The 26325-nt window shown below is 34.0% G+C and overlaps 1 protein-coding gene across 1 annotated transcript in view; it reads right to left on the bottom strand.

The window, feature by feature from the left end:
• Window positions 1-139: 139 nt before the first annotated feature.
• The window catches only part of LOC306662008 (solute carrier organic anion transporter family member 1B3-like), an 88808-nt gene continuing 62622 nt past the window's right edge, over window positions 140-26325 (bottom strand). Inside the window, exons 8-15 of the mRNA XM_079141482.1 lie at window positions 23676-23918; window positions 20497-20661; window positions 19100-19295; window positions 17395-17560; window positions 14930-15114; window positions 9699-9763; window positions 6839-6956; window positions 140-897 (exon numbers count right to left, since the gene is read on the bottom strand). Coding sequence (XP_078997608.1) covers window positions 687-897; window positions 6839-6956; window positions 9699-9763; window positions 14930-15114; window positions 17395-17560; window positions 19100-19295; window positions 20497-20661; window positions 23676-23918 — 1349 coding nt within the window. The 3' untranslated portion in view covers window positions 140-686. The remainder of the gene's footprint in view (window positions 898-6838; window positions 6957-9698; window positions 9764-14929; window positions 15115-17394; window positions 17561-19099; window positions 19296-20496; window positions 20662-23675; window positions 23919-26325) is intronic.

Raw genomic sequence — 26325 nt, 5'->3', positions numbered from 1 at the left:
GTTTTTCTTGCTCCACTTCCATGCACTCAAGAGCAACCTACATTCTGTATTGTTTTCTGACAATTAGAGCTTATAAACTTTTTAACATCTCTATTTTCAGCAGTATTTTAGAGGAAAATAGGAAGAAGATGCATCAGGATTGTTCATCAAACCAATTTCAAAATTTTAATTAATGAAGTCTGTGAAATACATGACTTAACATGAATAACAAATGTTATGATTGCATAAATCCTCCATGAGGATAGACTTCAACCTTGGGTGACATCATCCAAACTGTTGTTTTTTGTTTTTTGTTTTTTTAAGATTCCAGACTTTTATAATTATTGAAGCTACTAATTTCCATCCTCCTTTTTTCAACTCCACACATTTTTAGCCACTTTCTTTATTAAGAGTTACAATTAACCTGAACAAATACATTTTGTTCTATTGTATAGTAACAAAATCTCTTACTCTAAATCTATATGGATCATATATTCAAATCTTAACCACAAATAGCTATGTCCTAACCATGAGCCTTCCATTCTTTTTTATTTACAATTTGTTTGATTCAAATTCATATGCTTATTCAATTTTACATCATATGTCAAGTGTAGGAATTCTCAGCAAAAGAACCAGGCACTCAAAAATAGCATCTTACTGCATCAATACAATGTTGTTTGGAAACAAGTAGAAGTCTTTTTCTTCCCTTAAATGTGTGTTTCCTTGACTACTCCAGAAGGTGCAAAGCATCCATTGTTATTTAAAGATTCTAAGTTTGCTTCTTCCATGTTTTTTCGTCCATTCTCTGATGCCTTGGTGTCTTTTCCTTCATATTTTCTCTTCATGGCATAAAGTAATACAATATATAAAAAAACTGCTAGAAGTTTTAACACTCCTGATAAGCCCAAGTAGACATATCTATGAAAAGAGATAAAAAAATAGTAGATTGTCATTTTACATTGTATAAAATAGCTTATAGTTCTCTCTAGAATGCACACCTTAAAGGGAAAATGTTTTCTTTGAAATTATGTATAAAAACACAAAAGCAGGGCTGGGGAGATAGCTCATTGGTAGAGTGCTTGTCTTGCAAGCACAAGGCCCTGGGTTCAATCCCCAGCACCATAAATAAATAAATAAATAAATAAATAAATAAATAACACAAAAAGGCATTGTGGAAGGAAGAAAAATACCCAAATCCATTCCCCCTAAAACCATCCTGTCCCACCTAAGAGAAGGGGAAGGTACTAACAAACATGCTTGAAGTTCCCAATCTAGAGATATAGAGCCACTAAAAGCCTGGAAGTTCTTCATAGCACTATATAATGCACCCCTCTTCCTGTACCGTATAGCACATTCCTAAAGAATTATTTACACAGTTTCTTTTACCCAATGTGTTATGTTTGACTATCAAGAAAAAAAAAATCAGATGTCTATCCCAAAGGCAAAAAACAATTTGAAGAGCATGAGCAAGTCTGAAAACTAGCTACAGATTTGTCAGGGATTTTGGAATTGCCAGAATGGGAATTCAAGATAACAATGATTAACATGCTTTGGAGTCTAATTGATAAAGTAGCAGAATACAAGAACAGGTGAGTGATGTATGCAGAGTGATGGAAATTCTCCTAAGAACCAAAGGAAAAAATGCTGGGGGTCAATAACTCTGAAACAGAAATGAAATAACTTTGATGGACATAGCTAAGACAAGAATCTCTGAGTTTAAAGGTATTTCAATAGAAACCTCAAAACTGAAAGGCAAAGAGAAAAAAAGACAAAAAAAAAAGAAAAAATCCCCTAGAGTATCCAAGAACTTTCACCACTTTATTCAACATAGTCCTTGAAACTTTAGCCAGAGCAATTAGAAGAAATTAAAGAGATAAGAAGAGGAAAAGACGAACTCAAACTATCCCTCTTTACCGGTGACATGATTCTATATTTAGAAAAGCCGAAAAACTCCACCAGAAAACGTCTATAACTTATAAATGAATTCAGCAAAGTAGTTTAGATATAAAAATAACACCTATAAGTTAATTGTGTTCCTATACATCAGTAATGAATCAACTGAAAGAGAAATTATGAAAACTATCTCATTCACAATAGCCTCAAAGAATATAAACTATTTGCAAATCAATCTAACAAAAGAGGTGAAAGACTTCTGCAATGAAAACTACAGAACACTAAAGAAAGAAATTTACGAAGACTGTAGAAGATGGAAAGATCCCCCATGTTTGTGGATAGGCAGAATTAATATTGTGAAAATGGCTATACTACCAAAGTGCTAAACAGATTTAATGCAATTCCTATTAAGGCTCTGATGATGTTCTTCATAGAAACAGAAAAAGCAGTCATGAAATTCATTTGGAAAAATAAGAGGCCCAGAAGAGCCAAAACAATCCTTAGCAAGAAAAGAGAAGTAGGAGGCATCACAATACCAGAACTTAAATTATGCTACAGAAATACAGTAACAACTTTGGCACAGTATGAACACCAAAAGAGACAGGAAGCCCAGTGGTACAGAAAAAAAGACATAGACAAACTCACACAAATACAGTTGTCTCATATTAGACAAAGGTGCCTTAAACATACACTGGAGAAAAAAATAGCCTATTCAACAAATGGTGCTCGGAAAATTGTAAATCCATATGTAGCAATATGAAATTAAGCCCCTATCTCTCACCCTGCACAAAACTCAAATCAAAGTTAATTAAGAGCCTGGGCATTAGGCCAGAGAGACCCTGTGCCTACTAGAAGAAAAAGGAGGCCCAACTCTCCACCATGTTGGCCTAAGAACTGACTTCCCCAAGAGACCTCTAAAGTACAAGAGGTAAAATCAAGAATCGACAAATGGGTGGGAAGGTATCAAAGTAAAAGTTTCTCCACAGCAAAAGGAACAATCAAGAATGTGAAGAAAGAACCTACAGGATGGGAGAAAATCTTTACCACATGCACCTCAGAACAGTAATCTCTAGGATATATAAAGAACTTGCAAAACTTAACACCAAAAATAAATAAATAACCCAATCAATAAATGGGCTAAAGAACTGAACAGGCACTTCACAGAAGAAACAAGATCAGTCAACAAATATATGAAAAAATACTCAACATCTCTAGTAATTACAGAAATGCAAATTAAAACTACTTTGAGATTTCATCTCAGTCCAGTCAGAATGGCAATCTTCAAGAATACAATTAACAATAAATGTTGATGAGGTAAATGTGGGAAACAAGGTACACCCATACATTGCTGGTGGGACTGCAAATTGATGCAACCACTCTGGAATGCAGTATGAAGAGTCCTCAGAAAACTTGGAATGGAACTACTATTTGACCCAGTTATCCCACTCCTCAGTTTATACCCAAAGGACTTAATATCAGCATACTACGGTGATACAGTCACATCAATGTTTATACTCACAATAGCTCAACTCACAATAGCTAAACTATGGAACCAACCTACAGGCTCTTCAATAGATGAATGAATAAGGAAAATGTGGCATATATACACAATGGAATATTACTGAGCCATAAAGAAGAATCAAATTATGGCATTTGCTGGTAAATGGATGGAACTGGAGACTATCATGCTAAGTGAAATAAGCCAATTTTCAAAAATCCAAAGACCAAATGTTCTCTCTGATACACAGATGCTGACTCACAATAGGTGAGGCGGAGGGAGGAGTGGACATTCACCAGATTAGACCCCGGGGGAATGGAGAGAAAGGAAGGGGAATGGAAGTGGGAAAGACAGTAGAATGAATTGGACATAACATTCCTATGTTTATATATGAATACATGACCAGTATAACTCCACATCATGTACAACCCCAAGAATGGGAAGTCATACAGCATGAGTGTATAACTTTTCAAAATACATTCTACTGTCATGTATACCTAAAAAGAAAAAATAAAAGATTTTTTAAAAGAACTTTGGAACAACTACATAAGTATGTATAAAGGTAATACTAGAAGGAGAAGAGAAAGAAACAATAGTTTGAAACCATAATAACCATGACAGTTTTCCCTAGATTATTGTCACACACTCAACCACAGATCAACTAAACTCAGAGAACACCAAGAAGGATAAATTTAAGTAAACTACAGCTAATTATAACATCTTCAAATTACAGAAAATCAAAACCAAAGAAAAGATCCTGAAAGAAAACAGGGGAAAACTACTTACCTCTACAGGTGTAAAGATCACTTTCCACTTTTCTTCAGAAACCATGTGAGCAAGGGGAAAATGAAGTGAAATATTTAAAGTTTGCGGCAGAAAAGAACTCATCAATTTAAGATCCTATGCCTTGTGAAATTATCCTTCAAAAGTGAAGTGGAGAGCCAGATGTGGCGGCATGCTCTTACAGTCCTACCACATGGGAGGCTGAGGCAGGAAGATCACTTGAGCCCAGGAGTTTAAGACAACCCTGCTGCTGGTAGACCTACTTTGCAAAAATGTTAAACAAAGTTCTTTTTTGAGAAGGAAAATTATATACAGGTAGTCCTTTTTTTTTTTTTTTGATATTGCATTTTGTGTTTTCACATCCCCTCATGTCTATAAAGAGACCATCTGTGTACATCTGTGTACATACATGAGCTATTCAATATTTTATAATAAAATGGATTTGATGTTAAATAATTCTGTTCAACTGTAGGCTAATATAAATTTTCTGAACACCACTAAGGTAAGCTGGGCTAAGCTATGATGTGTGGGAGATTAGGTAAGATGTATTAAATGCATTAAATGAAATGAAATGTAAATTAAATGAAATGAAATGTAAATTTCAACTTACAATATTTTCAAATTACAATGAGTTTATCAGGATGTACTCCACTGTAAGTCAAAGTACATCTAGAGGTCAGAAACTTGGATATATATAAAGAAAGAAAGAACATCAAAAAAAAAGTAAATGAAAGTAAAAGGAAAACATTTTTCTTTTTCTTATTCTAATTGATCTAACAGATAATGGTTTATTCAGAATAGTAGCAATAATGTAATTTGATTTTGTATGTAATATATATGTGCATACATATACTCATGCATGCTTATACGTAAGTGAAATAAATGAAAACTTGCCACCAAGTCAAGAATAAGGAAAGTGAGCTTTTCCACCACTGCCTTTTCAGTCTTATACTGGAAGTTCTAGTTAATGTGATAAACAAAACAAAACAAAACACAAGCAGCAAATAAAATGTATACAGATTAGGAAAGAAGAAAAAAAAAGCTGTCTTTGTTTGAGATGACATGATTGTTTATGTAGAAAGTCTCAAAGAATAGATAAAAACTCTCCTGAAGTAATAAGTGATTATAGTAAGGTTGTAGGATACCACATTAACATGCCAATATTTTTCTACATATCATCAATGAACGAATGGAATTAGAAATTTAAAACATGTTACCAGTTATATAAGCAGTTCCCAAATGAAGTACTAGTGCAAATCTAATAAAGTGTATACAATATCTGTATGAAGAAAACTATAAAACCCTAAAGAAAGAAATAGATGAACTAAATAAATGGGGAGATATCCCATGTTCTTGTATAGGAATACTCAATACGGTCAAGATGCCTAATCCTCCTAATTTATTCTATAGATTCAAGACAAACCCATCAAACTCCCAGTAAGCTACTTTGTGGATGTCAACAAATTAATTTCTAAGTTTGTAGAAGGGCAAAAACCCAGAATAGCCAAAATAATACTGAAGAACGAAGTTGGAGGGTTGACAATACTTGACCTCAAGACCTAAACATAAAGCTACAGGAATCAAGACAGTGTGGTACTGGTGAAAGAATAGACAAATCAAAGGAAAGAGAGCTCAGAAACAGACAGCTGATCCTTGACCAAGGAGCAAAGGTACTATGATAGAATGAAGACAGTCTTTTCAATAAATAGTGTTGGAACAACTAGACATCCACATGAGAAATAATGAATGTAGACACACAAAAAAATGGTTTTAAGAACTCTTTATGTATTTAGGACATTTTTCCTGTGTCTTTGTTACTTCTGCAATTTCTTCCAATTAATCTTTTTTTTTTCCCCCTTAAACTTCGCTTTAAAAAAAGTTTTGTTATGCAGAGTTTTAAAAATATTTTATCATTTTTTCTATTATGGTTTAGAGTTTGGGTCATACTTAGAACATAATCCAGCTTCCTATATAATTTTAAAATAAATTGCCATGAGTTGTAATACTTGTAGTTTATAATTAGTCAATATGTAAATTTGCAACTAATTTTATTTAAGGCTTAAGATATCATTGCAAGTTGTTTTCCCAGATTACCATTCCAGTTGTTCTCATAGCACTTACAAAACAGCTCTTCCAATGAATAGAAAAGCTGTAGAGAATTTTTTTCCCTTTTTGCCCCATTGGCATGAACAGAGTCCCAGTTATCCATTATAAGTCTTCCTACAGAAGCCAGATGCAGTGGAATATATTTTGTTTTCCAAGAGAGTTTTTTAAAAAACAACAAAAAAGCAAAATTCTTTCTTTCATCTGTTTGATTTTTGCCATATTACTTTTTACTCTTGCATCTTAATTTCTTCATATTTACTTTGTGTGTGTGTGTGTGTGTGCGTAGTGCTGGGGATTGAACCCAGGGCCTTCTGCATGTAAGGCAAGTAGTCTACCAACTGAGCTATATTCCCAGCCCAATTGTTTATATTTAAGGGAAAAAGTATGAAACATCAATTTCCTATGGTTCCTATGGACATTAAAATTACAAGCCAGATCACCTAATACAGTACTGAAAACAATGTAAGGATTCATTAAATGGTGGTTCATTTAATTATTAATTTACCATTATACTAAAAATTATATACCTTAGAAACTAAGTGAAAGGAAAAGTCATGAAATATATTTATGACAACTTACCCAAGTGATGTGGTATCATATACCCTACAGCTCCCTTGTGCTCCACAGCTGTTGATGGACCACTTCAAACAAGTTCTATCAATCAGGGCCCCAAAATATATTGGAGCTAAAATTCCTCCTGCAACATGAGATGAGAGGTTATTAATTCAAGGAACATGTTTCAAATGTAGCTATGTGGTACTCACATTGATCCATTTTGGAGTAAGTAAAAGTTAAAAAAAAATCGTAGGACTCTTCCATTGATGTTGTCTAAATATATGCAAAAATCAAGATTATTAGGAATCTCAAAGAGTCACACAATAAAGTAACACAGTAGACATCTTTTGTCTGTCCTTGCCCTTCCAACACACAATAAAAAAAGAAGAAACATTATGCACCTGCAAAGTGTTATAATACCAATCAACTGAAGTCTGGTAAAGGGGAGAAGGTTGTTAGTAAAACACAGAAGTTATGTTGGTTCATATGGAATTTTTCTTAGGCAAAAATTGCTGGAACAGTGGGAACAGAATCATTACTGGGACTGTGTAAAGTACTCAGCTCAACTGCTTCAAAGGCAAGAGTTTTTTAACTCTATTTTAATAAATTAAAAGATGGGAGCTTATACCAGGACTCCTGGTGAAGGCCCAGAGAAGTGAAGATCCAGCTTCACAGAGTACCTGGGTCCTGGCATGTTATACTTGTTTCTGGGCTCGGGTTCCATTTTCCCCTTTCTTAGTGTCAGAAAAGGCCACAAGCCACTATTTCCTCTCCATCGATCATATGTGTTTTTAAGTGCCTCCAAGTGATATAGGCTGTCCCAGTGAAGGCCTGTGTGGGTAAGTTTTGTCTGTGTGCATGCTCTGATCACATGATGTTAAGTCTTCATCGGTCTGCCTCTAACCCTGTTTGAATCTGTAGTGCATAATTTTGCAGAATACAAGGCATTTCAGGAACACATAAGCTGTTTATTGTAGAAATATCCATCTATTCTTCCTGCTATTTTAATAAACTCTGAGACTGGCTCAGTTCTAAGCATGAGTAATTTGATCAAAAAATTTCAAGTAGACATCTAAGCCTCAGATAGTAGAACTGAGTTTTTTTAAATTTTGCTTTGTTTTTTTCTTTTTTTTGCATGTTGATTAATGATTTTCAGATATTAATTGGTCATGTAAGAAATAACAGTGGTCATACATCACACTTTTACTGATTTCATTTACTTTTAACCTGTCTCAATTTCTGAGAGTGAGAAATCTTAGAAAGACAAGAACTGGTATCTGAGGCCAATGTATCTGAGGAAAAGTGGTCCTGAGAAAGTGGGTGAAAAATTTATAGGTTTCAAAAACTTGCAGCCATCCTTTAAAATGAAAAAAATATATGCCAACCATCTATTTTTCCCACATGATGCCACTGTTGTGAACAAACTTAATGAATTAGATGTTTAAGGCAACAAACATGGTCTTAATCATGATTGGAATTTAAAAATTTCTAGCTTACTTTCTAAATAACTTTTTTGATTTAATACACTATATAGGTCTCTCACAATTAACACATATATTGTATTCAAGACAATTTTTAGGAATTCTAAGTGTGGTATTTAGTATATATTTTTTTTTCCCATAGTAGCATGTAGGCTTCAATGTACCTTATTTTAGATGAATCAAAAGAGATAGGATGGCAAAATTCCTTCTACTCCCCATTTTATGTTGCTAGAATTTCTTCTATTTATTTCAGTATATTAGAAGGAGTACTAACTATTTAGAGTCCATGTTGAGATCCTTTGGCCTGGGTTCTAGGAGTGAGGCATCTCTCTTGGATCTGAAGATGGAGAACTGCCTGGTGGCACAGACTGCCGGATTAGGGATGCACTAAATAAAATGACTTAAAAAGAGCTGGAATGGATTTCTGCAGCACCCTTTTCTTCTCCTTTCATTCTCTCTATAGTTCATTTTACCTTTGAGGATCTGTGACATTTTTCTCAAACATACTTGGACAAGTTGTCCCTTTTAATTTGGAATTACACTTCTTTCCTTTGATCGCAAAAGTTCGAAGGATTGGCCCCTCCCACTTCCTTTTCCTTTTGCCATCAGTGGCTTCCTCTTGTTGGTTGCTGGTCCTCTGCCCCAATCCCTAGATGAATGATTTTCTTTTCCTATTTCTTATAAGAATATAATGTCTGTAAATCATACAATGGGGTTAGGCAATACTAAAATAATGATAGGCATGTGGGGGTAAAATTGGCTTATGGCAATAAGATGATTTCCTACATCTCTGAGGAATCACTTTATTTGAATATTCAGAAATAGACCTTTAACCTCTGGAGCTTAGGGTCCTATTCTTTGCCAGTAAAGGTCATAATTTTCTGAATTTTTGTTATTTAGAACACTTTTAACCCAAGACACCCAATTTTAGAGTCTGAGTTTCATTCTTTTGCCTTTTTAACTTGTAAAGGTTTACTGCTCAGCCTTACAGACCTGTGCAGTCAATGTCAATTTCTGTTGTTTCATACAAACTCAGCTTGACCAAATTCTCAGAACTCCTAAAATGCTTTAGAAATTACCTACATAATTTTAGAAGGTAGACCCTCCACTTTGCCTACCTGGAAGAAATATTTTTAGGCAGCAAAGCTTTGGGAACTACTTACCTTTGTTTCATTCTGTGTGGTACAAATATGACTTAAAGATTGACTTTAACTAGAATTAGCAATAAAATTCTCAGATCACTTGGCTTTCTTCTATTTCTTATTCTTTTCATTTACCATAAAAATAGAAATGATTCCTACTGAGACCTTTTAAAAACTTTTTTATAATTGGAAATGAATTACATTCAGTTTTTGAACTTTTACACAAATATTTATATCCTGAATTTAATATATTTCTCGTACCTAGTGTTCGCATAATCAGTGAATGGCAACCCATAGCAAGTGATTTCAGTTCAGGTTGAACGTTTCTGAAATAAGATAAAGGTAAAGAAACATTAAAAATCCTTAAAATATCAAATCGAGTTCAATATGAAAATGTTTCTCAGTGCATTTTTCTTCACCATTGAATGAAAAATCCTCAAGTGAATGGCCCATATTATATTATGTATTATTACATTTGCAGTTTTTTTAAATATGAGGCAAACACCTAAGTCATAATAATTGTTATTCCCTAATTATTTAATGTGTTAGGATTTGAAAACAGTTTGGCAAACAGTTTGACATTCAGTCCTTATGAAATTCCTGTGAGAAAGTGGCAGTAACAGTAACAGTAGGGTGCCCACGAAGACAATCATTTTGCAGGGTCTATTCAGTCAACACAGCCCAGAGGAAAAGAGCAGATCTTTCTATCTAGGTCACCTACGTATACCTCAGGAGACCTCTTTTCTCCCTTATTTCTGTCATTAATATTAACAGAAAATTTTACTAATATATTATACAAATTATATAATGTAACCTGAAGAGTCAAAAAAAGTTATCTGTATTCCAGAGTCTAGTGTATTTAACTATCATCTTAAAAATAGAGAGACCATTTGTTTCCTACATTAGAATTTCACTCACTCTTGCCTTTAGGAAGTTATTTCCATAATTCCATTGATCTGTGTTCAGTGAGCTGTTGATACCACCATCCATGATAACCTAATATGTATTAAATAAAATAAGACTATCAGGCAGCATTTAAGTGGTGGACTGACTTAGGAGAAGTGAGGGTATTTAAAAAATCTCACTTTTAACTGAAATATTGAATTGAATAATACAAAAAATGTTGCCTTGAACTATTTGTTCAGAGACCTAAGTAGATGTGATCGTTTTACAAACATTAAGTACCTCCCAGGAGATGTCATGTTAGTTCTTTTTCTTGACAATAAAGAGATAAATGACATTTTATACCAATTAAGTGACCTGGAGAAATCATTTAACCTCTCTTTGCCCCAGTTTCCTTTATTTGCAAAATGGGGATAATAATGCTTATTATTAATAATGTTGTGAGAATCTTGCAATACAATGAACTAGCACTTGGAACCTCAATTTTCTTTACATGTACTTAATCCATGTGGGAGAGCTACTATTTGTTGAATTTCTCAAAGTATTAGAGAAAACCGAGTGCAGTGGCACACCTCTATAGTCATAGCTATTCAAGAGGCAAGAGGCTAGCTTGAGCCCAGGAGATGAAGATCAGCCTGGGTAATAGAGTGAGATCTTATCTTTAAAAAAAAAAAAAAGTATTTGCAAGAACTTATAAAGTTAACCAGGGTAAAAATTAAACCTAGCATAATAGAAAATAAACATAGCAAACATATATATTAGGAAAAAATAAATGAAAAGTACTTTTGGCTATGTTAAAAAGGCTACGATTCTTTGCTAGTTCTGCTGTGGGCATAGAAGCTATGCCTATTATTTAAGGAGGTGTTCTCATGCATAAGGGAGAAGAGAAAGTCAGTAGGAAGGGGAAGTTAACTTGTCCATTGAAATATCTTTCTCAAATACCAAATTTCTCAAGGGAGATTGTGGAAAGGGAGAAATTGCAGTTCATTCCTGCCTTAGGTCTCTGATAAGTGCCTGAAATGCCTTTTGTCACTATTGTTGATTTTCAAAGGGTGTACTTGGTTTTCATACTAGAAACACAAGAGGCAAACATTTTATCAACTTAGAATTTCACCCAGAGAGAATAAAAGCAGGCAGAATTGGGATGACCTAGAAATAGGGATATATTTTCCTAATGGTAGGCTTGAAAGCTTCAACAATTCAGAGGAAATGATAAATGTCTGTGATATACTGACATGCATGGACCTACCACACACAGTCCTGCATTCACCTGCATGTACACTGACACCTAGCCACATACTGATGTTCCCGATCCCCATACTCCATATTCACATGCACACATCATTATCATGTAATTTGTCACTGCATTGTGACCTCACATCTGATATTAAACATCTCAGTACTTTGATGGTCCTCTTATAGGATGAATTTTCAAGAAAAGCACCCGAAGAAGCTAAAAGTGTTATTTTTATTTAATGATTGAAGAATGTCTTCTAAATACAACAAATATAATTTGAATTGATCCTCTGTTGTTCTAATGATAGTCAGTCATCAGGACTTACTGTTTCCGGAGATGGTTATCAGTAAGACCTGAAAATCCTATCAATTGACAGCACGGATAAAGAATGCTTGTCTTCCTGTTTGCAAAAGACTGAAGCAAAGCTCTGTTTATTCCTAAATAAATTCAAATCATTTAAATGTATGTTAAAAAACAACAACAACAACAACACTGCCCTCATCTGGTCCATTTAGAGTTGATATTTTGCTAGTCAAGCTTACATGATGCCTCACATCCCCGTCTCACCAGCTGAATCCCAAAATTCATATCTTCTCCAGATATCATGACTCTCACTGTCTCAGCCTTAATCCCACCCAGTATCCTACTTCTTTTTCACTACTCAAAGTCTTTCCATTTTGCCTACTGAAATTCATAGTCTTTGGCTAGCAAAATGGTTCGATCTAATGTACTTTACAGTCCTTTCACTTTCTTGTTCTAAAGAAAGCCTGACTGTCTCCTTGTGACTCTTTCCATGCAACCTTCTCCAGTGATGGTTGTTCTCCTCCCACACATTCCCATGAATTTAACCCCTTGCAGATCCAAATTCGTCCTCTGAAAGACATCTAGCTCCCCTAAAGAGGTGTGATATCCTAACATAGGATTCCCAAACCTCCTTGTTGAAGGTATCAGTTGCCTTGTACACCGCCACTCCCATCTTTCCTCGACAATTTTAGTTTCAGGCTCTCTTTCATATTTTTCCAAAGCTCTCTGCCACTTTACTAGTTACTTTCATACCCACACAGACTATCCTCCCAAAGATCTGGCCTTCCACTTTCTTGACCTCTTCTCTCCATGATCTTGTCTGCCTCCTCCATCCCAGTCAACTAACCAGTGCACTTTCCTAATTCCCAGTTCTGAGCATCCCTCTCCTCATAACCACCCCCAACTTTAAATTCACTCCATGTAATGTGCCACCTTCAACAAGCCCGAACCCCATAGGGCTCTTCAGACCCTTGACTCCCCCAACAGTTTCATGGGCAATCTGCATTTCACCGCTTCACTTCTTTCCTCACCATGATCTTTCCTTTGCATACATGCTGGACATTTTTGTCCTTCTCATTCTTTTTTGTAAAATAAAAAATATTTTCATTAACCTTCTGCCTTTCCTACGGCACTGTCTGGAGGAAATAATTTTAAAATGCTGACTGGGCTAATTTTAAATTCATAAGCACAAATCCCTGGTGGGGCCCCCACACAATCCTATTATATTTTATTTGTCTATTTTCTCTCACGGTTTTTCTACAGTCTTCAAGATTACTTGCTCAAATTTTCTGATCTTATCTCAAGCTTTTTCTTCTTCATGCTCAGCTGATTACCTTGCTTTTTATTTAACAGAAAAAAGAGAAGTAAACAGAAAAGGATTCTAGTATTCTTACACCACTAAGACCACATATTTACTTGTCTTTACCAACATGAACTATCTTCCCTTCTTTTGTCCAATTAAACAGTGTTCTTGTTCATATTTGCCTCTTCTTTTCTCTGTAATAGGTCTCCCTCTTTCTTGTATAATCATCTATCTTCACCTCTCTATCCGGTTAACATCATCAGCATGCAATCATGCTGTTATATCTAGCTTTAAATATAAACGGAACTCTTGATGCCACAGTCCTGCTATCTACCACACCTTTTTTTCTGCTTCTTTTTATAACACTGCTCCTAGAAGAGATTTCACTACTGGCTAAGTACATTTTCCTTTCTTGAGTTTTCTCTTGATGCTTTTCAAAAAGCCCTTAACCCTCCTATTTTCATAAATTATTTTTGCTAAGGCTAACAGTTACTAGCATGCCATGAAATACAGAGGTCACTTCCTAGTCCCTAACTCCATGATTTCTCAGCAGCTCTGGACACAGTGGTTTACACCCTCCTTTTTGATACTTTCTTCATCTGGCTTCTGGGTCATGGCCCTCTCCTAGTGTTTCTCATGCCCCATGAAACTTCCTTCTCAGTTTTCTTCACTGGTTTCTTTTCCTGTTCTTCGTCTCTGAAGTTAAAATGCCTGGGTCTTGGGTCTTAGGATCTTCTTTCTATCTGAATTCAGTCCCTAAAAGATCTCAATGGTGTCGTAGTTTTAAATACCCTCTGTATGTTCCTGCTTCTAAATGTATCTCTGTTTCCACTGTTGTTGTTGTTGTTGTTTTTTTTTCTGAATGTCAGATTATCCATATGACATTGTCTTCAGGTATCTAACAGGTTTCTCAGATTTAGAGAGATAGCCATCATATGTGTCCTTGCTTCTCCACTTCCTCCAACCTGTGCCTCCCTAACCTTTCCCTGCTTGTTCAATAGTATCAGGAGCCTCCCAGAGATCAGACAGAACCTTGGAATCATCCCCAAAATTCTCTATGTGTCACATCCAAACCATCACCCAATTGTACTGGCTTTGTCTAAAAATAAATAAATTAATTAATAATAAGAAAGCAAAGAAAGAAAGAGAAAGAAAAAATTTATTGTGTTTCAAATCACTTTCCACTTTCCACTTCCTTTACCATCACCATCCTCAATCAATCCCCACCTTGTGGACAACTGGCATAGCCTTCTATTATCCCTGACTGCATTCTTGCCTCTCTCAAATTATTCTTTATACAGCAGCCACAGTCATTAGGAATGTCAGAGTAATTAGGTTTAGAATGTTACTACCACAGGCTTAAATCTGTATCTGGTGCCCAAATGTTTTCTTCCAATTAAATCAATAGATGATTCACGCTGACAGGCCTACCAGGATGCAGGGAAATGCAAAATGAAGAGTTCTTTTAGAATCATGGAGAGATTCTTTTACAATTGAAGCAAAAATCAATCATTCTGTGTTACTACTCTTAGCAAGAGGAGAAAGTATGGAATCTAAGTGTCAGAATCCAAGGCAAATCATTATTAATTATGGCACCACAGTATCACAATAATCGTAAGAATATGCATTCTGAAATAATTAGCAAGGTATAAACGTGGGTCGCAAATATTTTATGAAAAATGTATATGCCATTAGGTGTCTTTATAGTCTAGTATATATGAAAATGCTTTAAAAAGTCATACTCACCTCATAAGCATCATAAAAAATGAGGCACCTCCCAATGAATGGCAAAAAGAACTTATGAGACTTGTACTTAAATAAATATAATATTTTGTTTTACAGTTTTCACTTCTTGGGCATTCACCAAAATGGGCTGAATAATTTGTGTTCTGAAAATTAGACCCTTCGATACAAGTACAGTTATGAAAGACCTAAAAAACAGTTTTTGAAACATTACAGAAAACATTTGAAAAATATGACAATGCTATAATGCACTTCATTATATTTAAAGAAATCTTACCCATTCAAACTAAAATATTTATAGTTTTCAAAAATTCTAAAAATACTGTTGCTTAATAGTTGAAGTCAAAATAGTTTCCTGGATTTTTTTCTAGATAAGAAAATGCAACTCTCAATTAAAACTTAATTCATTTCTAATTTTAAAGTTAGGAAAGAATTGAAGAAATTAATGCTTGAAACTGTATATAAGTTCCTGTATTTAGTTTTCTCTGTATGCAATTTCATCATTCACATAAATTCTTCTAAATACTTCTCTTTCACCCAATTTTGCTTTCTATAATATGACTACTCACTCTCTTTGACAATATCTACAAAGTGTCCCTAAAAAGGGATTACCTAGAGAATACAGAAATATAATAACTTTGGAAGGGACCAAAAATTGAAACTAGAATTACCCACGATAATGGGAAAAGTCCAAAGGAATGAAGCCAGGCAGGGGAGCTGGAATTTCATTTTGGCAAGCAAAAGTGACATGTAAGAGTATAGTGACAGGTAATGAAATAGATGTCATGACCAGAGATATTCAACACAATGGAATGGCCTAACAGTTGGGTTACAGAAAGGGAATACTTAGAAATACATGATTTTAGAAATTTGATCAGGCAGGTCATTGTCATAGATAGGTTGTTTTAGTAAGTTCTTTCTGATTCTAGGCTAAACTAAAGTTGAAAAGAAGTTAACCTTGAATCTAATGCTAAGTCCAATTACTAAAGGAGGAATTGAGAAAGAATTTGAATCCATACTTGCATGATTCAACTAAGCTTTACTTTCCTACTTTTTTGCTTTCTTATTTCTGTTTTTTTTTTCAACTAGGAATAATATGCAGGACTCCTCTACTGAGCAAGTATATTGGTTGATAAAACAAAACTTTGGCATAAATATTCTTACTTTAGAAGAGATGGGACAAATTAAAAAAACTCTTCTAAAATAAAAAGTTAATTAAAAGTAAAGAGAGAGAGAGAGGTAGATGGGTAATTATTACTAAGAAATTTAGTAGAAGACCTTGGTAGTAACTCTGAAAAGGGAAAATTATGTGACCATGATAGGCAGAACTCTCTTGGGTGTTCTAATATGCCTCCTCAAGGCTTTTACCAAATAGACAAAATGAGACCATGGGTTAAATAGGAGCCCTCTTAGTGAAAGGCACTGTAGCCACAAATGTGAAATGTACGCTTTTAAGGATGGTATTTGGGCCGTATTTGTCCAAGTTTCTTAAACTATGGCCCAGCTTCAGAGAATCTAGGGTGCTTAATTCTTCAAAGTTTGCCAGACTTTTCCATAATATAATTGTTAGGATTATATATAAGAGAATGGCAAAAAAATTTGAAAAGCAGTCACAGAGAGATATGGCAGAAAGCAATGATCTTAGCTGGTTACATTGCTTATATTATTGATTAGAAAAGGGTCTAGGAAGAGATTCTCCAAATTTGTGAGATGTTGAGTGGATTAGAAGTATGAGAAATTTTATAAATGATCTCAAACTATTGGAGAGTTGCCCAGGGAGCTGGGGAGAACAAATAGTTCACATGGAAAGGAATATTTTGCGTGAAGAAGAAAATGGTATTTGTATAGGACATGTTGGCAAAGCATAAGTAGGATGCTAAATAATCCTGGGTAGGAGAAGTACCAGCTTTGGCAAGTTCCTAATTAGAAAATTCAACCTTTGGTTTTGGGGAACTTCTAATTAGAAGATAAGAAATGTGCAGTCATGTAAGCATGAAGCCATGATGATTTCTTGGAAAGTCAAAAGAGTAGTGAGTCCAGAGTTAAACACATCAGAATCTATATACAAAATTGTACAGAGATTATTGTTCCAGTAAGGCAGAGAGTGCTAAAAAATGAGCTAACTCAGGACTTTTCCCTAATTTCTGAAAAATAAAGTAATTCTAACTTAATGGAAATCATATGCTTCAGTAAAATGAGATGCTTCCTAGAGACTCTAAATATATTAATATCCCAAAAGGTCATATTCTTACAATCTCAAGGCAAAAAAAAAAAGTGAGGTAATCTCAAATTAGAGTTGAAGTAACAAAAAGAACTGAGTGTGTTCCAAGCAAGATTTTCTATGAAGCTTTGTGTACACAGGCATCACAAAGACAGATAATATTGGAATCTTTTTCTTATATCCTTTGTTAAATCTAATCTGTGATTTTGATTAGGAAGAGGAGAGAAAGTTAAAAACTAATACTCACTATAGACTTTTTTTGGCCACTTGAAGACATGCATCCTGCTTGACAAGGTGAAATGTAAGTTATTCCATTGTCCCCACAGATAGGTTCCCATTGACTTTCATCACAATTGCAGTCTGAGTTGCAATAAGAAAGTGGTACATCTATATGAGATGCCACTGGATTAATTCTGGAAATATATGATAGACACATATCAAAAAGAGAGAGAAAAGAAGAGGAGGAAAGAGGAGGAAGTGAAGAATATGAGGGTGAGGGAAAAGGAAGTGGCAGAGAAGAAAAAGGAGGAAAAAGAACAAGAGAAAAAGAATTAGAGAACGAGTTTTCCTTTTCATTTTTTAGTTAGAGAAAGTTAATTGGGTTATGCCAAACCAAAATTTGTGGGGTTTTTTTTTTGTTAATGCTTATTCACTTTTTCACCCTCCATTTCTATCAAGACATGACTTATGACCTAGAAAAAGTAAAACTTAAAAAAAGAAACCAGAAAGAATATGAGACTTAGGCAAAAGATCACGGTATTCCAGCTAGGAAATTTCACATTAGATAAATCACTTCATTTTTCTGAAACTTGGTTGTTCTTCAGTAAGATAATGGCAATAAACTGAGATTCCTCCCAGTTCACTGTAAAAGCACATAAATCTGTACATGTTATTTAACTAGGTTGAATTTTTTTAAAAAAATCTATGTTTCAAAGCTCTAGGTGCACTGTGTTTTGGTTTGCTATTAATAGTAGGTATTGGTGGATGGGAATGATTGAAAGTCAGGATCAGGAGCAAGTGGGAACAAAATTCAAGATTATTTTGCCAAACCTCTGAGAATGGGGTGGTGTTTATGTAAGGAAATATGGGAAGATTTGATGAGTTAAAATTGACACTTCAAGAATCCAGTTTGAAAACTCAGAACCAAAAGAAAGTAGCATGGTTACTCAACTATGATCCAAGGATCTTTGTTGCTTGGATGTGAACCTTTCTAACCTTAAATTGTTAGCTATATTCATGAGATAGTAAGTCTGCACAGGAATTTTTCTCTTGATTTGGGGTGGACTGAAGTACTAAGAATACTTGACATTGTGTGATAATAATGGTAGCAGTTCTTCAACATTTAATATGCAATTATATGTGGGATATCTATAAATTCTACTTACAGTGAAAACACTACTAGAAGACACAGTTTCAGCTTGCAGAAAGCAAGAATTCAGTACAATGTAAGGAAGGTTCTGTTTGTAAGGTTGTTGACTATCAAAGTGTAATGTAGATAAAGGTTGTTAAGTCACTTTTGGAGAATGTCATTTGTATTACACTCACAATCCATCCAAGGGTGGAGTGGTTAAGACTATTTTGGAGCCCAAATCCTCAAATTTGACCCAGTGAGAGTCAGTGAAATCAGGCTAAGACATCGCTAGAGATATAGTCTGTGTGGGTCTCCAAGCCTTACTTTCCACATCTATAAAATGGAAATAGAAGTATCCATCCTGCATTGTAAGCATCCCATAAATTATAATTATTATTATTACAACCTATGTAGCTTTTCTTTAAGAAAGAAATAGAAACAGTTTTTTGAGATCTTAAGAAATGTACATTTTAAGAATTTCTAAGTTGAAATTTCTCTCAACTAAAACAAAGTTTAGTTAAAACTGATTTCTGCTCTATTTTTCCTCGATCTTTTCATTGGATAGTTACATTATACAGTTGATATAGTGATATATACAAACCCATCATAGGTCAAGGTTATGCCGGCAATTGATTTGCTTTCACAGATTAGACCAATTTGTAATAGAGAAAAAAATATAGACATTAAATAAGTATAAAATGAAAGTTTTGCTATTCCAATCAAGGTCAATTTGAGTCTTTTAATGATATATCCTCCTGAAAACATTCCAGTTGCAACAGCTGGTAAGGTTATGAGTCCTAGAAATAAAAGAAAAAAGTTATAATTACATAAATATGTTTTTAATGTCTTTACATATGAAACACACTGTATATCAACCAATTCATCCAATCCCATTACTTCTTAAGGAGAAGAGTGACAGGCAGAAATGGAAAGAGAGGGCAAGTATATCTTTTGAGAGACAAAAATAATTGCTTCCTACCAAAGATGAGGTTTCCTCAGTATTAAAAAGCAGTGATTGACAATATTTGTGTGTCTGAACCATGAATTTCTATGAGGGACTTCTCCCCATCCCCATTTTTTCTGCTCATGAAACTTGATTCTACCATCTAAATCCTTTACATCTAGCCCTTAAAACACACTCCAATATTCCCCAGTAGTTTAGAATTGAATACTTAAATTAATGTCTTATCTATTAACAAAACCATGAGAAAATGGGTTTATTATATACAATATTAAACATGATTGATCCCCCTTCTAACTTTTCCATTTCAGGGTCTTGTACAAATTATTCAAAATGGAGACTCCTTCAATAAAAAGTTTGGATTGGGATACTGGGAGTCAAAACTTCACTTTTACAATGCTTTTGGAAATGCATTTTCAAATTATCATTTTCTTTTTTACTTATGACCTACTTTCATACCACTTGATAAATTTTAAATTCATCAAACAACTATTGAATATCTACAATGTTTTCACAACACTGGAGTTGTGGATAGAATAATGTTAGAAAACATTTCCTCGGCAAGTAGATCTTAACAGGTCATTAAAAATAGATAGGATAGCAAAAAATACTCTTTAAAATATGATATTTATTTTGAATTATGCATATTTTGGTGGTGCATTTAAATTGTCTCTCCTTTTGGAAACATCAATGTCCTGATTTTTGTACAATTAAATCCTGATTTCAGAGTCCATGAATTATATTATTGCACTAAAAAATGATTTGTCTCAATATCTCAGCACAAAATTATAAGATCTAATTATTCAGGTACCACATCTAAATGTTCCATTCATATACAACTTCTACTTTAGGAGCTCTGTAACATGAGATGTAAATTTAAGTACAGAAAGATTAATGAAATTAATAAGGTTTCAGAGAGAATAAATGGAAATTATTCACTGAAATATGAAGTTGCATTCACAATAAAACATCACTTGAAATAAAACTATTCAGTAGTACACAACTCATCAAGCAAACAGATAAACAATATGTCTTACCCATCGTAATGTTAGTTTGAGATGCTGATTGACCATACTGCTGCTCTATGTACTTGAACAAATAAGTAATATGACCAACAAAGCTGCTTATCTGTAGCAATGTCAAAATCAAGTATATAACATAGAGGTGATTGCTAAAGAGGGTTTTCAAAGACTGTAAAAAACCTTAAAATTATGAAAATAAAGAAAATATTACAATACAACTTAAATATAAGTATCTTATACTATATAAGATTTAAAATTACTTAAATACATAATAAATAAGAGTACCCTGGAACCCCACTGTCATGAGTTGTTTGCTTGTTTTGGGGTGGTTCTGGGATCAAACCCAAGGCCTCATACATGCTACACAAGACCTCTGCTAGTGAGATACACCTGTGGCTCTCAATAATTTTTTTTATAGTTTTTTAAAAAACTTTATTTTTATTTTTGCAGACTGCATTTTGATTCAATTTTAAAAACATAATTCTTCAATATTTCTGGAACATGTATAAATATTTATTTGTTTAGTTCATTTTACTACCAAAATTAAATCACACATGTTCGCTTGTTTGTAACCTGCTTTGTTCACTTAATATTTGGTTATTCTGGGTACTCTACCAATATATTACATACATTTATATATATACACATATATACATATATTTATATATACATGTATTTACATATATGAATATATATTTATATATATATTTACATATATATGTAATATATTCATATGTATAAATATATAAATACATGTAATATATACATTCATTCAACAAATATTTGGTTTTCAATTTAATTAGGTATCAGATAATACATTGTGTTCAATAAGAATATGACATGTAATGTCTCTTATTTATCAGCACTTAATAATATAATCATTACATTAATAATATATTCAACAGAAATTTAAATGATAGCATAATCCAAAACTCGATAACAGCAAGATTTAAAAATATTAAATATTAATTTAGTATGAGAATTCAGACATCTTGTTACCTGGTATACAGCTTCTCTATCATAAAATACTGACCCAGTAAATCTGGAAGTACCAAATATCATGTTGTCTAAAGATACAAGGAGAGACAGGATATAATGATGTTGTGTTTCACATCACATTATGACAGGAATAACACAACCTCTGCATACAGTCAGGTGTGTAACCCAGTTATAATTTCCAGCAGAAATTATGGGATATATGTCTGTGATTACCAGGTGAACCAGCTGTAACAGTAGTTAAATGTAGGAAGAACTACATAGGAAAGCAGTAGGAAGTATTAGAGTTAAGTAAGATCAAACTAGATATTGTTATTGAGAAATGGATGAGATGGGCTTTAAAAGGCCAAAACTTAGGCCAAAATGTTCAACTGCTCTCTTACCACTGCCCAGTCCAGAAAGACCATCACTGATTTGTGAGGCATTCTAAATAAGCTGTGACCTTTGATTAAAAGAAACAGTATATAAATTTATCAGATCCACTATATTTTGGAGGTGGCTGGGAACATAGATGCCCTCTAGATTGAACTTCCACACAATAATGATTCAATAAGTATCTTTATTCAACGAGTCAATAAGTAGATCAAGTGACATTAAGCTGATTGCCTCAGAAAGCAATTGCTTTCTTTTGGATTGTTCTCATTGTGTACGTACTGTTTTGGGGTGAACTGAAATCTTGCTTTCTTTCCTTCTAACCAATCAATTTTAGTTCTACTTAAGAATATGTAGAATAAATACAATGATTTTTCTCTTGACTTTGTATTCTTAGTTATTTCTTCCATTCCTTATAGGTACATAATTAAGGCCCTCTTCACTATTGGGGTTACCATCCTACAAATACAGTTGATAATATAACTGATGATTGTAATTGTCCTATTTTTGCAGCTTTATTATCTTCTGTCCTTTTTTGGGGGGGAAGGAAAGCAGTCAAACCTAGTTTTTATAGGTTTAGACAATCCATGAATATTTATTTGATATGGTAGAGTAGAAACAACATTTGCAAATGGAAATTTTCATGATATGCTATCAATGTTCATATTAAGTTTCAAAAACTTCCAAATCAGGTGTGCTGAATATGAATAATGAATAATGAACTCTTTGGGAAGCAAGGCCCGATTTGTAGTTTTTCCCAATTTCCAAGGGAAAAAGACAAATTCCTCTGCTATGGCCAATTCAAACTACCAGTGTAGTTGGAATTTTAACAGCGTTTCATGAGCCAATACAACCTGGCATACCACTGTTGTTAGGTTAAAGTGATGGAAAGAAGGAAATAACAAATGCGTAAGTAGAACTGATGACAGGAAGAGCTTGGGCTACACTTGAGAATTTGTAATTCTATCTCAATGTCAACTTGAAAAGGTTTCCAAGGGTTGTATTGCTTTGGATTTTACTATTTCACTAATTCCTTCCAATCTGAAAAATGCTGTCAACACTTCATTGTTTCATCTATTTTTCTTTGACCATTCTCTTGGTAATGGCTTCTCAGCGGTCCTCTATTAACCCCTAGGATTTATGTTTGAAAGAGAAGACATATATCAAATAGTGGAGGATCCCAATTCACATTACTTATTCCAATGATTTCAGCTACTGCTGTTTCACTTTGATGAGCATTTTCAATACCAAGAAAAAAATATTAGTCTGATCACTAGGCAGAAATCTTTCCTAAGTTCCTTCTCCTTACTCCATGTCTCTACCTGAGAATAGGTAAGTTTAACCAAGCCAAAGTACTTAATTAGAATTGTCTGTATAATTCTCATTATTGAGTAAATTCTTGGAAATAATTATACATTTTTGGAAAATGGAGGCAGGTCAATCACTAGGGCATAGTCTGGTGCCTAGAACCATTTGTTGAATGAATGAATGAGTGAATTAATGAAATATAAAAATTTTAACTTATTCATAAACTACACTGTATAATTTTGAAATGAACATATATTCTTTGGTTTATAAGGAACAGATGTTTTAGTTTTTGGCTGTTTTCTCCATGCTAATGGCCATAAATCTGATCCTATTCACTTTTTCATATGCTCAGAAAGTATTTACCAATTTTAATAGGAGTTTTATAAAAATAACTTAGCTAAATCTAGTGTACAAGAAAACAAACTCCATCTGATTTAGATATGAATTATTATTTTGGAATACTCTTCCCTTTCAATGGTTTAATAATTCCAAATTGACTAGAAATGTGAAGTACTTACCAGCTGTATTTATAGTAGTCTTTTGCTCATGGTTGGTCAAATTAACTGTTTGATTCCTTTCTTCATTTGTTTTAAGTACACGCAAAGATGTTGAAATTTTCCCTTCTTTCTTTGATTTATTTGGATTTTTGGGTAAAAAAAAGAATGGTATGGAGGAAATAATGGCCAGTAGTCCAGACACAAGGAAACTGAGCCACCAAGCACCAACCCAACGAGAGTCCATAGGAGTTATTCTGACACTGCCTAGAATAAATAATTTAAAGAACCCAGTATAAAATAATTTTGAAAGATAATAATATCTAAGCAATAATTATAATGATTGCTGTCCTCCAGAGATGAAGTAAACTGTATTTCATCAAAGAGGCTGTTTTCTTCTTTCATATTTTTTAAAATTTATTTTTATTGTAAACAAATGGGATACATCTTGTTTCTCTGTTTGTACATGAAGTAGAGGCATACCATTTGTGTAATCATACATTTACATAGGGTAATGGTGTTTGATTTGTTCTGTTATTTTTCCTCCCCCCCTACTCCTCCCACCCCTCTTTCCTCTCTATACAGTCCCTCCTTCCTCCATTCTTGCCTCCCTCCCACCCTCTGTTATGTGTCATCATCCGCTTATCAGTGAGATCATTTGTCCTTTGGTTTTTTGAGATTGGCTTATCTCACTTAGCATGATGTTCTCCAACTCCATCCATTTACCTGCAAATGCCATAATTTTATTCTTTTTTATGACTGAGTAATATTTCATTCTGTATATATACCACAGTTTCTTTATCCATTCATCAGTTGAAGGGCATCTAAGTTGGTTCCACAATCTGGCTATTGTGAATTGAGCATCTATGAACATCGATGTGGCTGCATCTCTGTAGTATGCTGATTTTAAGTCCTTTGGGTATAGGCCAAGGAGTGGGATAACTGGGTCAAATGGTGGTTCCATTCCAAGTTTTCTGAGGAATCTCCACACTGCTTTCCAGAGTGGCTGCACTAACTTGCAACCCCACCAGCAATGTATGAGTGTACCTGTTTCCCCACATCCTCGCCAACACCTATTGTTGCTTGTATTCTTGATAATCTCAATTTCTGAGATCAAAAAATATGAAAGACAAGAATACAAGCATCAATAGGTCTTTCATATTTTTTGATCTCAGAAATTGAGATAAGTCTAACATTTAATGACATCTTACAATTGCTGTTATTCATGAACCAGTTATCAAACTATTTCATAGCCTGAGCTTGTGTATACACAGTGACTTTTTTGATGACATGACTGCAAAACTGCCAACATTGGATATTTAAACCTAAAATGACTTAACAAACATGGAGGGAATATGAATGCTTGTTGCCATCTGAAAATATCTAGGTGTACCATCTGCTCAGGTCAAGAAAGCACCAACAATGAAACTTAGAGCAATTTGCAATAAATTCTCATAGCCAATAGAAGAGTTTTTCTCCCTATCCAGAAACCTGCATTCATAACTCTTTTTACAGCACAGAGGATAAAATTGGTGAAAAAACACATACAATGAAAATCTGAATTTAAAAGTAATCCAGAAAAGTTGTACTTTACATGTTAGAAATAATTCAACTATTTTATTTTTACTATGTGTTCCTTTAAGGCATACATAAGGATTATGGGTTAAAACTATAAATCAAGTGTAAATGAGCTACTTCAGTAAATATAAGATGAGCAGTCTAAGTATTAAGAAAGGATACATAAAGATTATCAGCAAAATGACAGAAAAAGAAGCCATGAATTCTCATACCCCAACAAACACACTGATTCAATAGCAATATATGGATCAATTCCACTTTTGAGAAATCCAGAAACTTGTTGAGAAGCACCTATACCCCAATCAAATACTAAATTAGCCACAAGAAAACTAGTAGGAAAATTGGAAATCCCATTTCTTTGTAATTCCCAACTCAGTAGAATCCCATAAGATCAGGAAGAATTAGCAGTTTGAACTAGTTTGTGGACACTTGCCACAATTCTCCTGCCTGTCACAGAGTGAATGGGAAGAGAAAAATTTGGACTATACATCCAATATTTCTACTTTTCCTGATCAAGGGACTGAAGGGTATGGTTCCTATCTTACTTAGTTCAGGGTGCTGATAGGACCCAACATATGCTAAACTGAGCACTTGCTGAATCTAACTACTCTATGTTATGTTCACATCTATGAAGTAAACACCCTTATACATTTTTCAGAGGATATCTGCAAAGATATTAAATCACTTGTCTATGACTCCAGGCTGCAAGAACAAATGGGGCAGTTTGAACAATGTATGCACTCACCACATAATTGAAGAATAACTGAATTGAAAAATTAAATAAAAGAACTTAATAATAGACTACAGTGAACAGAAGAAAGAATAAGTAAACTTGGACGCAGACTACTTGAAATTATCCAGTCAGAGGAGCAAAAAGAAAAAATGTAAAAGAGTGAAGAAAACTTAAAGAATTTATGGGACATCATCAAAAGAACATTAGAGGATACGAGAAAGACAAGCGGGAAAAAAGTACCACGAAGATCATTCAAATGACACCTGAAAGTGTCCAAAATCTGGGGAAATAAATTAACAGTCAGATCCAGGAATTATAAGTGATCCCAAAATAAGATGAATGCAAAGAAATTTCCAGCAGAAA

Source organism: Sciurus vulgaris (genome assembly GCF_902686455.1).
Source record: "Sciurus vulgaris genome assembly, chromosome: 5".
In the NCBI taxonomy this organism is placed as follows: Eukaryota; Metazoa; Chordata; class Mammalia; order Rodentia; family Sciuridae; genus Sciurus; species Sciurus vulgaris.
The sequence above is the reverse complement of the archived record's forward strand: the minus strand, read 5'-3'. Positions and strand labels throughout refer to the sequence as shown.